The 17,552-nt window shown below is 50.6% G+C and overlaps 5 protein-coding genes across 5 annotated transcripts; 3 read left to right on the top strand and 2 right to left on the bottom strand.

Moving 5' to 3' along the window:
- Window positions 1–48: 48 nt before the first annotated feature.
- On the bottom strand, window positions 49–2,142 carry Malapachy_1470 (dna polymerase eta; the record flags this gene model as incomplete). Its single annotated transcript, XM_018135974.1, has 6 exons — window positions 49–1,002; window positions 1,029–1,065; window positions 1,093–1,664; window positions 1,691–1,804; window positions 1,830–1,897; window positions 1,923–2,142. 6 exons carry the CDS (start codon window positions 2,140–2,142, stop codon window positions 49–51), a joined length of 1,965 nt encoding a protein of 654 aa, XP_017990825.1.
- Window positions 2,143–2,266: 124 nt separating this feature from the next.
- Malapachy_1473 (pre-mrna-processing protein 45) lies at window positions 2,267–3,772 on the top strand (the record flags this gene model as incomplete). The annotated part of the gene is made up of 3 exons (XM_018135977.1): window positions 2,267–2,272; window positions 2,306–3,714; window positions 3,748–3,772. 3 exons carry the CDS (start codon window positions 2,267–2,269, stop codon window positions 3,770–3,772), a joined length of 1,440 nt encoding a protein of 479 aa, XP_017990919.1.
- Window positions 3,773–4,419: 647 nt separating this feature from the next.
- On the top strand, window positions 4,420–12,836 carry Malapachy_1489 (amino acid permease; the record flags this gene model as incomplete). The annotated part of the gene is made up of 4 exons (XM_018135993.1): window positions 4,420–6,091; window positions 6,904–8,436; window positions 9,138–10,601; window positions 11,134–12,836. The coding sequence occupies 4 exons, from the start codon at window positions 4,420–4,422 to the stop codon at window positions 12,834–12,836; spliced, it is 6,372 nt and encodes a 2,123-aa protein (XP_017990803.1).
- A 174-nt stretch (window positions 12,837–13,010) lies between these two features.
- On the top strand, window positions 13,011–16,526 carry Malapachy_1481 (dna replication helicase; the record flags this gene model as incomplete). Its single annotated transcript, XM_018135985.1, has 1 exon — window positions 13,011–16,526. One exon carries the CDS (start codon window positions 13,011–13,013, stop codon window positions 16,524–16,526), a length of 3,516 nt encoding a protein of 1,171 aa, XP_017990781.1.
- Window positions 16,527–16,558: 32 nt separating this feature from the next.
- On the bottom strand, window positions 16,559–17,369 carry Malapachy_1499 (med7-member of rna polymerase ii transcriptional regulation mediator complex; the record flags this gene model as incomplete). The annotated part of the gene is made up of 2 exons (XM_018136003.1): window positions 16,559–16,932; window positions 16,958–17,369. 2 exons carry the CDS (start codon window positions 17,367–17,369, stop codon window positions 16,559–16,561), a joined length of 786 nt encoding a protein of 261 aa, XP_017990680.1.
- Window positions 17,370–17,552: the final 183 nt, after the last annotated feature.

The following is a 17,552-nucleotide window of genomic DNA, read 5'->3' as shown; positions in this document are numbered from 1 at the left end:
TTACTATACAAGGCAACAACAATAAAAAAGCAAGGTGCCGGACTGTTTCTATGTAGCAGCAAAATCCAGCGCCATATGCCAATGCACGTGTTCTTCACGCAGACGTTCCAGGATCTGACGATAGGTAGATGTGTCAGAACCTGAGACTTTTTCGTCTTCAAAAATAGGCACTTGTAGTATATGATCACATTTCGGACATGACCACTTGGCCATGTCGGTTTGCGATGTGGGGTCATTCACAATGCAGATGTCAGGCTCTTCTGCTTTTGGCTGCTTGCGTATTTGTGTTGTTTCATTCAAGTCCGTGTCTCTAGCACGTTTCTTTGGACGATCCTGTTTGAAGTACACATGCAGTGGTTGTTGGTCTCGCGCCCCACGCTCAATCCCCGCAAAGGAGAGCGAAAGGACACGTATCTCCAATATCTCATGTCCAGGCTGTCGAAGGGCTCGGCCCAATGTATCATCCCATAGCTTTATAGCGCGCTTGTGGATTTCAGTGGCAAGTTGATCGTTTGCAATATATCCAAAGGAGGTCTGATGACTCTTCATACCTGAACTTCCCGCTAATAAATAGCGAAGCACCAATGCACGGGGCGCCAGCATGGGCTCCACCTCTCTTTCTTCCTGCAAACGAACGGACAACTCCGATGCCATCACAGACAACCAAGGCAAGGCCTCCTTCGACGTAGAGATACCGGGCCGGAAATTCTTGGCTGACATCATGGAATGGTTGGCTGTCCTTTGATTGACCTCAGACGTGTCGATGCCACGCACTAGTTGGTACAGCCATGTACCTTCCTCGCCCCATTTGGCCTGCATTTCTGAGAGAGACACCTGCCATAGCTGCCCAATCGTGGAATAGTTCCACATTCCTTCAATTTCCGCGCCGAATTTCCCGCCTAAGAAGCGAATTTTTCGGTAGGGCAGTGGTGCTAGAAACTTAGGGATCATATGAGGCAGTAGTAAGGTCTGACTGCACGGTTTTCGAAATGACGAACACAACTGTTGTAAGTTACCAACACACTTACCTTGGCCAAAGCTTTGTTCCTGGCAATTCCCGCCGATCTGCATTAGTATAGTACCGGGACGTACGTGGTATAGCCAAGAGCATCCACAATATGCTTCCGTACGGATATCATTCGCTCTGCCGCGATGGCATGCGCCAAGTCAACCCAGGTACACTGCCTTACCCTCTTTTCATTTCCATCCGAGGGCAACCAAAGCCCCAGAGCTTCCCACGACTCCTTTGTCATTTCTTCTTGCACTTGTAGGGGTACCTCTGGTAGTGGTGTATCCAGTCGTTCTGCTTTTGCTGCAGAATTCATGCTCTGCAGCTCGTCTCGAATATCGAGATACGGAAATCGCATCAATATCTGCTTGCGTACATAGAGAGAGAGGTCAAAAAACGATTCATCAATGGATGCTTTCTCGCACACAATGTCGTCGTCGCGTCGCCCCAGCATCTCCAAGACTTTGGGCATCCATCCATCTGCTACTCGTGGCTGCAAATCATAGCCCGCGTATTCCCCCGTGGCACTTTCCAGTGTCAGTTTCCTTTGAAAAATATCCATGATCTTTTTAGATTCTCTTCGGTACAAATCCAACGAAATTTTGTGAGTCTTTGCTGTGGGGTTCGCGTGATACTTTGGCGTGGTATCACCAGGCTACTGTCAGAGTCCATATCACGCACCCCATAAGTAGCGACATGAATAAGTACCAAGTCGGGACATCGCTTTTTGGCTTCTTCTAATGTGCAATTGAAACGATTCACTCCGTATTCTCTAGCGGGATAATTCACCGCGATCTTGTCAAATCATCTTTCCACGTACTAAGCTGTGCCACTGCAATACGGCAATGGGTCTCTTCGAGCAGTCGATCCCAACCCTAGCAGCCTCAACTGTTGTCAGATTGACCAAACATACACTGCGCATAAGCTGCATCTACATCACAATGCGCAATGACACGAAATGGGTTGCTGGGTGTTATTCCACTACCGACGTACGTGGGCTCATATGTCGTGCTTAGCAGGTGACGATAGGTTAATACTCTCTCCTCTTCTTCTGGGTATATGATTTCATGCTCCAATTCTTCTTCCTTGGCGCTTTGGTATCGGAAACGATGTTCTTCCCCCACGCTTGTCATGTCATACTGTTGAATGTATTCTGCTCCACGCGCGTACGCACATTTTATGGGCGTGTCACGTGGCACATGCATACTTTCATCGCTACACCTATCGCAGTGGCGAGTGTAACGCTCCGTGGTCGATATGCTGGTATGTAAGGATCCCAAGACGCTCACTATTTAGAATACAGGGAGAGCTCTCACCCTGCATGTGGATAAGGATGGAAAGGCCCGCTATGATGCTATCGTCATGCAGGGCCGCCGTGAAGGCCAACACGTCCAATCACAGTACAAAGATCTAGTTCCTCTATCTCAACGTGACGATCTAAAAGATCGTAATCGTTCCATTGAACGTCCCTCCGAGGAAGAAGTATCGGAAACAGCCGACAGAACTCGCAAGGCGTTTGAAGAAATTATTCATGGTAAAATTAAAGCTGCTCAACCAAAGAATGTTCCCAAAACAGCAGGCAGCACTAGCTATTTGCGATACACACCCGCCTCGCAGGGTGTCGATGGAAAAAAGCAACGCATCATTAAAATGACAGAAGTGGTGGAAGATCCTCTTGAGCCACCCAAGCATAAATTCAAAAAAGTACCGAACGGCCCGCCTAGCCCACCACCACCTGTGCTTCGCAGTCCGCCTCGCAAAGTAACCGCCCAAGAACAAAAAGACTGGATGATCCCCCCTTGTATTTCCAACTGGAAAAACAACAAAGGTTACACTATTCCTCTAGATAAACGACTGGCCGCCAGCGGTCGTGGATTGCAAGATGTCCAAGTGAACGACAATTTCGCACAGTTCTCTGAAGCACTCAACTTGGCTGACCGTCATGCACGTGAAGAAGTACGACAGCGCAACATTATGCAGCAAAAAATTGCTTCGCAAGAAAAAGCTTCACGCGAAGAGAGTCTGCGCATGTTAGCACAGCGTGCTCGCGAAGAACGCGCCGGTATGTCCAGCTCAGGAAGCCGACTTGCAAGTAGTGGTGGTGACATGCCTACCACTTTAGCTAATTACGGAAGCAGTGAGAGCGAGGATGAGGACGATCCTGAGGTGGCTGCACGCAACCGTCTCCGTGAGGAGCGCCGTCGCGAACGTGAACGTGAACTGCGTATGAGTAATATGGGCAAAGAGCAACGTGCGCGTGCGTTTGCGAAAGAGCAGAACCGTGATATTTCAGAAAAAGTTGCTCTTGGCTTGGCCAAGCCCACTCTAAGTAAGGAATCAATGACGGACGCGCGTCTATTTAACCGAGAGTCATTGTCAAATACATTTGGTAATGACGATTCTTACAATGTATATGACAAGCCATTATTCCAGGGATCATCAGCGGCTGCTGCTATTTATAGTCGGCCGGGTAACGGTGGCGCTGACGATATGTTCGGTGGCGGCACGGAAAGTGGCATCAATGAAGAGCTTCAAAACGACAGATTCGGTTTGGGGAAGAACAAGGGTTTCAGTGGTGCCCAATCACAAGCGCCCCGCTCTGGACCAGTTCAGTTTGAGAAGGATACCAATGATCCATTTGCCATTGATCAGTTCCTGGACGAAGCCAAACGAGGAACCAAACGAAGCGGTGAAGATTCAGAAGGGTATGTTGATAACGTCTTGCCTAATATAAAAAGGGATGCGAAACGGACACGGGAGTAGACACCTCCAGATATATGATCCTAAAAAGTATTTTCTAGATGTACTACAAACTGTATCTGTTGTGCTTTTGCGTGGTTGCGTCAAAGTATTTATTAAACGCTGAGCGTAGAATACTACTATCATGGCAGGTGGCCTGTCATTTCTTGATTTTTGGTTCACCGTGTCTTGGGCGCAAGCTCCATCAACATGTCATTGGAAACTTGCACCCTGGGAATGCCACGTTCCTAGAAACGAAGGGATCCCGTGATTCGGCACCGGAGATTCTTATACGGAATGGCAGTTTGACCCCACAACTATTCGCGCCAGTGCTTTTTATTCTCTATGAAGGCTGCCAGACTACAATGTGACCCTTATTTTTTTATTTTATTGGCCTACTGTGGCTTGTGTCATGGCACATGACATTATTAGGTTTGCGCCTCTCGCCTGCGCAATGAAAAACGACAGGCCAAAATTGATTTTATTACACGTGGCGCTAATTCAATACAAGCGCTGCGGTGGACTATGGGGTAGTGTGTGTGGGTAGAGGGGCTATTTTTTTTTTTGTTGGACAAAAAGAGATCGTATCATTTTCTTCTCCAGATTATACGTAAAGTCTTTACTTCTAAGGGCAGCATTCCCCGCTCAAGTCCCTGCCTTATCCAGAGACAATGGGTTACTTTCAAAATTTTATTGATAGCTTCAAACCTGCCGTCGTTGATGACCTTGTGTACCATATTCCTGAGAACACTAAGCCGGAAGACTATGACGCTGCGATCGGGGGCGATAAACACTCAGTGTATGCCCAAAGTGCCAGTGCTGTTGATTTGAAAAGTCGCCCTCTCCGTAAGAACTTGAAATCGCGTCATCTTGCTTTTATTGCCCTTGGTGGTGGTATCGGAACGGGTTTGTTTATCGGTTCTGGATCTACTCTTTCAACCGGTGGACCAGGGAGTATTATTATCGATTATACTCTCATGGGTATAATGATCTTGACAGTTCTTTTTGCTCTCGGTGAGCTTGGATCCATGTATCCCGTTCCTGGTGCTTTTGCCGAGTACAGTTCTCGTTTTATTGATCCAGCTCTTGGATTTGCCATCGGTTACAATTACATGATGCAATGGCTCGCTACTTTCCCATTGGAGTTTGTAGCTGCTACGCTTGTGATTGGTTTTTGGAATGAACCTGAAGTTGTGCCAAAAGGTGCCATTATTGCCATCTTCTGGGTTTTCATTATTCTTGTTAACTTATTCGGCGCCCGTGGTTATGCCGAAGTGGAATTCACTGCGACTTCCATCAAAATGATCACCCTAGTTGGTTTTATCATTTGTGCGATTGTAATTGATTGCGGTGGAACTCCTAGTGGCCATTATTTGGGCGCTGGAACTTGGTACAAGCCGGGTGCCTTCAACAACTCTTTCAAAGGTTTCTGCAGTGTTTTTACTACCGCCGCTTTTGCTTTCTCTGGAACAGAAGTTGTCGGGCTTGCGGCTGCTGAGTCTAGTAATCCGCGAAAGTTTCTACCCCGGGCATGCAAACTAGTGGTATATCGTGTGGTTATCTTTTATGCCCTTACACTCTTTATGCTTACGCTTATTGTTCCATCGGATTACCCCGGTCTTCATGGTAAGAATGCGTACGACCCCAACACGTCTCCGTTCGTACTCGCTATCCGCATTGGCGGCATCAAGTCATTGCCTAGCATTGTGAATGCCGTTATTTTCCTCTCTGCGCTTTCTGTGGCTAACTCCTCTGTCTTTGCTGCCAGCCGTACTTTCCATGCTTTGGCCATGCAGGGCAAAGCGCCTAAAATCTTCTCGTATGTGGATCGCGAGGGTCGGCCTCTTTTCGCTGTCATGCTGTGTCTTCTATTTGGCTTGCTTGGCTTTTTGATCTATTCCACCAGTGAGGCTGAAGTTTTCGACTGGCTCATCGGTATCTCTGGTCTCTCCGTGCTTTTCACGTGGGCTTCGGTCTGTGCGTCGCATATCCGATTCCGGGCAGCCTGGAAACGGCAAGGGCACACGCTCGAAGAGATTCCATGGGTATCTCCTCTTGGCACCATTGGAAGCTGGATCGGTATTGCCTTCAACACGCTCGTTGTTATCTCACAATTTTACGTTTCTGCGTTCCCAATTGATGAAGGCACATACAGAAGCACTGATCGAGCCTACCATTTCTTCCTGGGCATGATCTCGCTCCCCATCTTTCTTACGTCCTATGTTTCATACAAAGTAATCAAGCGTACGAAATTTATTCGCTTGGAGGATATCGATCTCGTGTCAGGTCGCCGTGAAAAAGAATCTGTCGAAGTGCTGGAGCAGGAACGCGCTGAAATGCGAAGTTGGCCTCGCTGGAAGAGGATTCTTCACATATTGTTCTAACCCCATATATATATATATATATATATATTTAGTACACCCTTCGTAGTTGTCAATAAAGATCTTATCGACTGTCTTATACACTTTCACAACATTCTCACTCTTAGAGGACGTAACGCACGTGAAAGTTGCAGTACATCGTTTGAAAATTGTCATTGCCACAGGTAGGCCCAGACTACAATGCTGAAGAAGGAGTAGCAGTCCACTGCTTCTACGTGAGAGTGGCGGGAGTTATTCCACTCTTATGAATTACCCGTTTGACTCCAAATCTCCGACAAATATTGGAAATGTGGGGTAGCGTGTTTCATATGTTATACCCGTCCTAGGGTAGCTGATAGTGATTTGGGAGGTGTCAAATTTTGGGATTTTGATCAATCCAATCAGATGGTTCTATTTTACATTGTTGATTTGACAGCAGGCGCGGTATTGTAGAAGCGTTCCGCAGCAGTTGAAAATATTTACATCTTTCTTGAAGTAGGCGGAGTTTATCGTTTATTCGTGACTTGTTTCAAACAGGCCAATGAATTTTAATCTTCTATGATAAGGGACAAGGTCTCCTTTTGCAAACCTCGCGAAAATTCGTGGGTCGTTTTACTGTCCTTCAAGCATCCATGGGCTTTCTTAAAGATTGGGTAGATGGCTTCAAGCCCGCTGAATCTACACAATTTGTAGACAAAGCCTCTCAGGCTTATGATAAAGCTCTAGCATCAAAGCCTCATTCAAGTGTTTCTACGATTGCGAATAAGGATAAGAAAGAAGGACATAATGCTGAAGAGCTGGTAGGAGTTGATGTATTTACATCTTCCATGGCTATCAAAAATGAAGAAGGTGAGATTGAAATTGTCCCGGAAAAAGCTGCTTTAAAGCGTGCTTTAAAGGGCCGTCACATTCAATTTATCGCGCTTGGTGGTAGCATTGGTACCGGTCTCTTTATCGGCTCTGGCTTCAACTTATACACCGGTGGCCCCGGCTCACTGATGGTGGCATATATTATTGTTGCTGTTATGATGATTACTACTATTTTTGGCTTGGGTGAAATGGCTGCCGCGCTTCCTGTTGAGGGTTCGTTCACTACATACTCTATCCGCTTTATCGATCCATCTTGGGGCTTCTCTATGGGTTGGGTATACTTCCTGCAATGGCTAGTTACTTTCCCCTTGGAAGCAACGGCAGCCACAATGATTATCAGTTTTTGGGATAAAGATGAAGTTGTTCCCAGAGGTGTTTGGATCGCCATTTATTTCGTGGTTATGGTCACTATCAACTTGTTTGGTGTGCGGGGATATGGTGAATATGAATTCTTTGCTACCATGATTAAAGTGCTGGGCTGCATAGGTTTCATTATTTGTGCAATCGTTATTGATTGCGGGGGTGCACCTTCAGGTCACTATTTGGGCGCACGAGGTTGGCATACTCAAGATGCATTCATGAATGGGTTTAAAGGTTTTTGCTCTGTGTTTATTACAGCGGCATTTGCCTTCTCCGGATCAGAACTTGTCGGCCTTGCTGCGGCAGAAACGTCCAACCCTCGTAAGCACCTTCCGAAGGCCTGCAAGCAAGTCATTGCCCGTGTCCTTCTTTTCTATATCCTGTGTCTTTTTATGATTACCCTGATTGTTCCTGCCGAGACTGAGTCTTTGAATGGTAGCGGTACAGACCCTGCCGCATCGCCCTTTGTCATTGCCATCCAAATCGGTCAGATCTACGCGTTGCCACAGATCTTCAATGCGGTGATCCTAATTTCATGTCTCTCTGTGGGTAATGCATCCATCTACGGCGCAAGTCGTATGCTTCAATCGTTGGCTGAACAAGGCATGGCGCCTAGGCTTTTTGCCTTTGTTGATCGTAAGGGTCGCCCTCTTTTCTCTCTGCTTGTTTCGCTCGCGTTTGGCCTTCTTGGTTTCCTAGTTTACTCAACAACAGAAAACACTGTTTTCAGCTGGCTACTGAGTATTTCTGGTCTTTCTGCAGTCTTTACTTGGGGATCCATTTGTTTCGCGCATATTCGCTTCCGAAACGCATGGCTGAAACAAGGCAACACTTTGACACAACTCCCCTGGGCCTCGCCATTTGGTATTATTGGCTCATGGGTGGGCTTTGTCTTAAACGTTTTGGTCATAATTGCATCATTCTATTCCTCCGCTTGGCCCATTGGTGAAGGTGAAATGACAGGCTCTGATCGTGCTTACAACTTCTTTGAGTATATGCTCTCGCTTCCGATTGCTCTGGCCTTCTTCTTTGGTCACAAGCTTTGGTACCGGACTAAGTATGTCCGATTCGATGATATTGATGTTCAGACTGGTCGTCGTGACCCTGTCTCTGAAGAGGTTTTGGAACAGGAGCGGGCTGAGGAGCGCGCGAAACCATTGTACCTCAAAATCTTTGATGCCATTTTCTAAAGGTCTTGTGAAGGTCTTCGACGACATTATCAATCTCTTAATGTATAGGACAATATATTATCACAACCCCATTTGCTGAGCCTTCTATTTTTGCCATAGTTTCTTGTTTGTGCTCCCATGGTAACATTGATATGGTATGAGCTTAGAAGTGTTCCACTAGATTAGTGAAGTGATGTGAGATTTTTCAAAAGTCTCTATGCATGGATCTCCTTGAAAGGTATCTGTCCTTTTAATGCAACTTTGAGGATAGGATGCCCATCCCTTGGGTCTTGATACGTGTAATCGTGTTCATATTCCCACGGTCCGCCAAATCTCCTGCCCTCGCTCATTGCGGGGTACGCCACTTTTAGGCGTTCGGCGCCACGCGTATCACGTGATGTTTCTTCTCGCACTTGACCCCTATTCAAGACATCCATGCACCATATCTTGTTGCAATTGACATTCCGCTTGACATGCGTTCTCTGTTTCGTCTAAAGCGGAAACAAGCGGACACCAATATAGGTGCCTCTGAAGAAACGGGGGATATATCTTCAACTGTGCACCATGATGAAGAGATGCGTTATGGACCGGAGAAAGTAGCAGCTAAGCTCTCGAATGGCGACCTGGAAGGTCGTGATTTAAAACGTGATCTTAATGTTCGGCACTTATGCTTCCTTGCCATCGGGACAGGCATCGGGACAGGTCTCTTTATTGGTTCCGGGAATATTCTTGCTATTGGTGGTCCTGGCTCATTGCTCATTAACTTTGTTCTTGTTGGATTTATGGTCATTACGGTGTTGTTTTCCGTGGGCGAAATTTTTGCCGTATACCCCTTCATTGGCTCATATGCCAACATTATGGCACGGTTTGTCGATTCATCTTTTGCATTCTGCATTTCTGTACTTTATTGCATTACATGGATCCTCATTTTGCCTTTGGAGCTCACAACAGCCACTATTGTGATCACGTTCTGGGATAAAGATGAAGTGGTACCGCAAGGTGTTTGGATCGCTGTCATTCTCGTGTTTGTTTTTGCTATCAATCTTCTTGGTGTGAGAATGTACGGTGAATTTGAGTTTTTTGCTACCACGATTAAGATTGTGGCCTGCATTGGCTTTATTATCTGCGCTGCTGTAATTGATTGCGGTGGTGCGCCCAGCGGTAAATACCTTGGTGCTAGTACATGGTATAACCCTGGCGCTTTTAACAACTCATTCAAAGGCTTTTGCAGTGCTTTTGCTTTCGCTGCTTTATCGTATGGTGGCACTGAAATTGTGGGCATTACCGCTGCTGAAGCAAAATACCCGCATAAGATGCTTCCCAAGGCAGTGAAATTTGTGGTGTATCGAGTTTTGATTTTATACATTGCCACTCTCTTTACAATTACGTTGATTGTTCCTTACAATGCATCTGAACTTCTTGGCAGTAGCAGCGACCCTCGTGCGTCTCCTTTTGTTATCACTATTCAAACTGGTGCCATTTATGCATTGCCTGCCATTTTCAATGGTGTTATTCTAATTTCTGTTATTTCCGTGGCAAGCTCTGCCGTGTACTCGGGCAGCCGTTTGGTACACTCCATGGCACAAACCGGTTTCCTTCCTGTGTGGTTTGCGTACAGCGTGAAGGGTGCGCCTGTGGTCGGATATATTGTTGCCTTCCTCTTCGGAATGCTTGCTTTCTTAGTGTACTCGACGTCTAAGAATGAAGCTTTTGCCTGGCTAGGAAGTATTGCTGGTATTTCCGTCATTTTCTTGTGGTTGGGCATCTCTATCTCGCATCTCCGATTCCGTTTGGCATGGCGTAAGCAAGGCTATACGAACCGGGATCTGCCATGGGCCTCACCGTTAGGTATCTATGGTACTATTTTCGGCACTGTGATCAATATTTTGGTCCTGGCGGCCAGTTTCTACAGTGCGGCTTTCCCTGTTGGAGAGGGTGAAATGACATCTCGCGAGCGTGCCAAGACATTCTTCCAGACCTACTTACCAGGTGCTATCTTTGTCGTTGTTTTTGTGGGCCATAAGATTTGCACCCGGACCCTTCCTATACGACTGAAAGATATTGATCTGCAAATGGGTCGCCGAGAGGCAGCCAGTGAACTTATGTTGCAAGAAGAGCGCGAGAAGAAACAAAATATGTCTTTCTGGCGAAGGGCCCTGGATATTTTATTCTAATTCTTATTCTTTGCGCACGAGCTTATCCGTTAGTAATGGACTCTTCTTAGCTTACAGACATGAACAATCACCATCTTTAAGAATAAATGCATTTGTGCCCATTCCGGGGTAGCGGGTTGGCGCCGGAAGGAGCGAGATGTAGCACTGCCTAGCCAATCGATTGTGTCGTATGTCTTGCCGTGCTGATTTTAGAGCTGAGCATTTATCTCGCATCTTTACCCCACATTTATTCGTAAGCAAAATCTAGTGGCTATCTTGATAAAGCTGAGCTGCGCAATCTTGTGCATACTAAACTTTGGCTGATAAGCTTGCCGGCCCGGAGTCGGGTAGGGTTGCCCGAGAAGCAATAAATAGATAGCATGCTGCCTCGATGGGCATCTAGTCAGCTTCCCTTCTTATATCCTGAGCCACTATGGGTCTTATCAGTGGTTGGGCTGACAGCTTCAAGAGAGCTGAAGAGCACTTTGGTACGGATCCTCAATATGTTTCAGACCCGGTTGATCCGTTCGCTGAGAAACCTGAGGTCCTTGGTGAGAGTGATTATGGAAATGCCACCACTATGGTCCATACCGAAAATGGTGGTGTGGCCATTGTCCCGGAAAAGTCTGCTTTGAAGCGAAGTCTCGAAGGCCGTCACATTCAATTCATCGCCCTGGGTGGTGGTATCGGTACTGGTTTGTTCATCAGTTCCGGTAGTGAGCTGAGCACTGGTGGCCCAGCCAGTCTGATTATCAATTTTATTATTGTTGGTATCATGCTTATTTGCATTATCTTTGGTCTCGGTGAACTTGCTGCTGTCCTTCCTGTCTCTGGTGCTTTCTCTGCCTATGCCACTCGTTTTATTGACCCAGCTTGGGGTTTCGCTATGGGCTGGAACTACTACCTGCAATGGCTTATTGTTATGCCCTTGGAGTTTGTGGCTGCCACGATTATCATTCAGTTCTGGGATCCAAACAAAGCGGTGCCGCCCGGCATTTGGGTGATGATCTTCTTCTTGGTACTCGTTGTCATCAATATCTTTGGTGTTCGCGGGTATGCTGAGTTTGAATTTGCTGCTACCGCCTTGAAAATCATCACGGTCATTGGCTTGATTATTGTGCTAATTTGCATTGACTGTGGTGGCACGCCAAGTAACAAGTACCTTGGCGCTAGTACATGGCACAACCCTGGTGCGTTTCACAATGCTTTCAAAGGCTTCTGTGCTACGTTTGCTGGTGTTGCGTTTGCTTTTGCCGGTACCGAGTTGGTCGGTCTGGCTGCAGCGGAGACTAAGGAGCCACGCAAGGTGCTGCCTAAGGCTTGCCAGCAGATTGTTGTCCGCATCATTGTTTTCTACATCCTGTCGCTCTTTTTGGTGTCGCTCGTGGTTCCCTACAATGACGAGCGCCTCTCGAATGGTTCCTCGTCGTACGATCCCCGTCAATCTCCCTTTGTGATTGCCATTCAGATCGGCAAAATCAACGTTCTTCCCCACATTGTGAACGCTGTAATTATTGTCTCGACTCTCTCTGTGGCTAATGCTTCGGTGTTTGCCAGTAGCCGTACCCTTCTCTCGCTGGCAGAGCAGGGCTTTGCTCCGAAGTTCCTGCGCTACGTGGACCGCTCTGGTCGTCCCCTTCCTGCTGTGACTATATCATTGCTCTTTGGTCTGTTGGCCTTCCTGATCTATTCGGCAGAGGCACAGACGGTGTTCAGCTGGCTACTGAGTATTTCAGGTCTCTCTGCGATTTTCGCTTGGGGCTCCATTTCGCTGTGCCATATTCGTTTCCGCGCTGCATGGAAGTTGCAAGGCAACACGCTTCGTCAGCTGCCATGGGCCTCGCCACTGGGCACCATTGGCTCCTATATTGGTCTGGGTCTGTCGATTCTGGTTATTATTGCCACGTTCTACGCGTCTGCCTGGCCCATTGGTGAAGGTAAAATGACACCAAGTAAGCGTGCCTACATATTTTTTAATGGTATGGTCTCGCTTGTGGTGATCATCATTTTCTACACATGCTACAAGCTCATTTGCCGCCCTCGCATTGTGCGTCTGGAGGAGATGGATCTATACACTGGCCGTCGTGACGCTGTGAGTGAAGAGGTGCTTGAGCAGGAGCGTGCTGAGAAACGTGCTCGCCCTATCTGGAAGAAGGTGCTCGGCTTTATCTTCTAAGTGGTGCGTATCCCTCCCTCCCTGTACATTGTTCATTCCGCACCCTTTATATCCAAGACATTTTTTTCATGATGCATAATAGAAAGCGTTTCTCATAGGGCTGGCTTATTTCGAGAATTCGACTGCAGTCTCCTTGGTACTTTCCTCCACCTGACGCGTACGACGCCGAATGACATGACCGCTGAGGACGCCGCGTTTCTACAGCGGCTTCTGGACGGGTTAGGCGATGGTACGACGCCCATGGCTGACACGGACGAGAAGCCGTCTGTTTGCTCCTCCGATGTCGCCTGCGCATTGCCGAACTATGCATCTGGGGAAGGAGGACCACCCCACAAGCTGAGTAGGTATACGCGTGCCGAGGTGGTCGACGTCCGTGACGCCACATACGACGGTCCGCGTGGCGTGGCCCCTGAAAAGGTACTTGGCTTGCACGTCCACCAAAGCTCCTCAACGCTCCTTGCACCGACGGCGAGACCAGATGGCCCCAGTTTGTACTGGTCGCCTTCGACGCGATGCATGCCCTTCGTGCTGGCGGAAGCGCGGCTTCGTGAGGAATGGCTTGCCACCGATGTGCATGTTGGCGATACAATCCATGTCATTGGCTCATGGCAGATGCACGATACCAAGCCCACCATCATTCTGTCCTCGTTCGGAGCTACTGATATGCCTCTCCTGATTCTTCATCCTGACGTTATTATTTCTGCCTCTCGCTTAGCCAGTGTGGCGTCCTGTATGCGCAAGCCTATGCTGCAGGAGCGAATTCGCACACCCAGTGATTCTACGTATGTGGCTGTCTTGGGTACAATGGTCCACGGTCTCTTGCAAGCGTGTTTGGTAGCGAGCGGGGACGTGGACCCAGTCACTTCGCCGCTGCCGCCACCACTGCCCTTTGACGCGCCGTCTACATGGACGCGACTCGGCAACTTTACTGCTGCCTTCCTCACCGCCGAGGTGGAGCGCCAAATCACGCAAGCACGCTCGGCCTTGCTGTTGACGGGGGTAGGGACCGAGAAAGTCCGTCACGATCTGTACGAGGCGATCCCTTCGCTCTTGCGCTTTGCAGCCAAGTATTTGGCGCCGCGCGACGGTGGGAAAGACACCGGTGCGGTGCTGGAAGATCCACGCACTGGCACGCCCATGCATGCCTCGATCCGCGAGGTGCTCAGCACGGAAGGCGATATCGTTTCGCCAATGTATGGCCTCAAAGGTCGATTGGACGTCATAGTGGATGTGGCAGTACGTACGTCTACTGGCACCATGCACGTCCCACTCCCCCTTGAAGTGAAAACGGGACGAGTGACGTCCAGTATGGAGCATATGGCGCAAACGAGTTTGTACACTCTCTTGCTCAGCGATGCCATGGGCACGCACGTCGATATGGGGCTGTTGTTGTACGTCCAAAGCGAGGCCATGCAGTGTGTACGACCGCAGCCCAAGGAGCTGCGCAACTTGATCCTGGCCCGCAATGATATGGCCGCCTACAAAGCCCGCATGCCGCCGTTGTGGCATGAGGAGGCCGCGGCCAGCGTCCCCAATGACCACACGCTCTCGCCGGCGTCGGAGGACAGCTTTGCGTTTGCGCTGGACGAGGCAGCGCTAGCAGCTGTGCCGCTAGACGTGGAAGAGGTGCCTACGCCGTTCCTCGCGCCGCCGATCGACAGCGCTTTTAAATGTGCGCGATGCTACTCTCGCGATGCGTGTGCGCTGTACCGCCGAGTGTTTGAGACGCCGCCTACCGCGTCGTCTCCTGTAGCGGCCTTGTACGACGAAAGTACATCGCATCTTACGCCTACTGATGTGGCTTTTTTCCGCCGTTGGGATGCTCTGCTTTCGCGCGAAGAGCGGGGGTTGTCGCGCTACCAGCATGAGCTGTGGACCTTATCGGCAGACGAGCGAGCTGCGCTTGGCCGATGTGTGCCGCATGCGACCATCCGGTCGCTTCGCGGTGCCCGTGTCGTCTTGGATACAGGCACAGCACCTGGGCTCTTTGCGCCGGACGATCTCATTTCTTTGGCTGTCGCGCATCCTGTTCGCGCCTTCCTTTCACGCGGTCGTGTCGTGTCGTTGGAGGGCACGAGCCTGCAGTTGGAGCTGGAGACGTCCATTGCGCCATTGCTTACGCAACTGCAAATGCGGTACCGATTCCAGAGCGTGACGTGGGCCCTGCGTGTCGACATGGACGACTTGATGGCGATGATGGGCGTGCCACGGTACAATTTGGCCTGTCTTTTCTACCGAGATGCGCCGCCGCGTGTGACAAAGCTGCGCGAGCGTATTGTCCACCACGCGCCGCCTCACTGGGACGTACTTTCCAAGGCACACCAAGCGAGTGTGCAGCGGTGGGCCGCTACGTGCAATGCAGAGCAGCGCCGCGCGATTGAACGAGCACTTTCAGCGCAAGACTACACGTTGGTCCTCGGCATGCCTGGCACAGGCAAGTCGACGACCATTGCCGTGTTGGTTCGTCTTCTCGCAGAGTTGGGCCAGCGTGTTCTCTTGTGCAGTCATACGCATTCCGCTGTCGATACCATTGTCGCGAAGCTCGTCGATACACCGGTCCTGCGCCTCGGCCCACTCCACCGCATTCACCCCCGCGTACGTTCGTGTGCGTTGGCAGCGCGTCTCGGCCAGGAGGCCAGTGTCGAGGCCTTGCAGCGCATGGTCAGCACGGCTCCCATTGTCGCTGCGACCTGCCTAGCTACGTCCGACGCGGCGCTGGCCCTGCAGTCGTTTGACGTGTGCATCATAGACGAGGCGAGCCAGATCACGCTGCCGACCTGCGTTGGCCCCCTGCGCCTGGCCAATCGGTTTGTCATGATTGGCGATCACCACCAGCTTGCGCCGCTGGTCCGCGACGCCGAAGCGGCCGAGCACGGCATGCATACCAGTCTGTTTCAGCAGCTGTGCACACGCTACCCTGACGCCGTGGTAGAGTTGTGTGTGCAGTACCGTATGAATGCAGCGATCATGCGGCTGAGCAATACCCTGATCTACCAAGGCCGCTTACAATGCGCTGACGAACACGTAGCACAGTCGTGTGTCCCATTGCCGACGAAACCCGGTGTGCCGCCTTGGCTGCAAGCGGTGTGTGCGCCCTCGCAGCGCGTTCTTTTTGTGGATACCGATCGTGTGGGGGCATACGAACAACGTACAGACGCCCTGGTCGAGAACGAGAAGGAGGCGTACATCGTTCAAGCGTGTCACCAAGCGTTCCTGGACCACGGGCTAGATACGTCCGAGGTGGGGATCCTCACGCCTTACCGACAGCAAGCGAAAGTGCTGCGTCGGATCTGCCCCACCGCCGAAGTGCTGACCATCGACCAAGCCCAAGGTCGCGATTGGCGTATTGTGCTCCTATCTCTGGTCCGCTCGAACGATGGTGGGCACATAGGCGAGTTGCTGCGTGATCGGCAGCGCGTGAACGTCATGCTTACGCGCGCGCAGTCCAAGCTGGTGCTGGTAGGCAGTCGCTCGACCATGGCTGCAGGGCCGACCGCCACCGTGATGACGCAATGCCTCGCGCTCCTGGCCGAGAGCGACGCCATCGTGGAAGCGGTCGTGAATGCGCCGGTGTGCCGACCTGCGCCCTCATCACCGGCACGCACACGCACCGTGAAAAAAGCGCGGCGTAGTCCGCCTGCAGGGATCGTACGCGAAGTGCTGGAAGAGCAGGGCGTGCCGCGTTTGTAATGTACATAGCTGGTGGGTATCTTGTCGCCTACCTACATCTCCAAGGACGCAAGTTCTGTGCGAATGGCCTCGCACTTTGCACGAAGCTGTGCAGCCGCCTCGCGTTTTCGCTGGACCTGCGTTCGCATCATGGTCGCTAGCGCGGCGCGCGACTGCGTAGGCCGAAGTTGATTTAGGAGGTACAGAAAGTTGATCACGACGGTTTCCATGTGTTGCAGTCGATCCTTGAGACGGGATGACGAGATCCATGTGCCATTCGGCGGAGCTGCGTCCTCTGTGCCGCCCTCGCTGTGAGGCGCGGGGACCCATACATCGTACGGCTGGATCGGGCGAAGCAAGTCGCAGGTAAGCTCAAAGTAGGTTTGCAGCAACGTGCGTAGCAACTGTTGCAGCACGTGGCGGTGATCTGTCGTGAGCGAGGGTATACATACCTAGATCGTCGGCGGAAAACAAAGGCCGGATACCGAGTTGCTCCAGCGATGGCGCCGTATCTGGAATCGGCCATCGTTGTCCAAAGAGTTGGTAGCCGCCATCTTCTTCAATCCACTCGACCTTCGGTGGGGACAATGTGCGTTCCAAGTCGATGGTCGGTGGCGCATATGGCAACGCGCCTTTAGCCATGGTGAGTGCTTTGGTCTGCTCGGCTATGCGTGCCTCTTCACTGGCTTGGGCATCGGCGAGCAACGTAGCATCGTTCGCCTTGCACGACTGCAGCAGGTCGAGCCACGCTGCATTGGCCAGCGTGAAGTGACGGTAGACACTGGGCGGCGGCGGGAACACGGAGGTATTGCCCAACGTCTCCGGCACCGTCTCAGGCTCCTGCGAGGGCGTCTCTGTGTCCATCGTACGGACGTGCGACGAGACTCTGACGCACGTCCACAGGGCGCCGCGTCAGCGCGACCCTGGCGGGGTACGTCACGTGCGTCGTCCGACGTCGCCGCTGCCTCGCTCACGCACGCCCTTCGCGCTACGCTGCCCTGCTGCTTTCGCCGCCCCATCTACGAGGCCAGGGCTGGGTGTGTGTGC

The sequence above is a fragment of the Malassezia pachydermatis genome, assembly GCF_001278385.1.
Source record: "Malassezia pachydermatis strain CBS 1879 chromosome Unknown scaffold7, whole genome shotgun sequence".
Classification (NCBI taxonomy): domain Eukaryota; kingdom Fungi; phylum Basidiomycota; class Malasseziomycetes; order Malasseziales; family Malasseziaceae; genus Malassezia; species Malassezia pachydermatis.
Note: the sequence above shows the minus strand (reverse complement) of the source record. Positions and strands in the feature narration are given on the sequence as shown.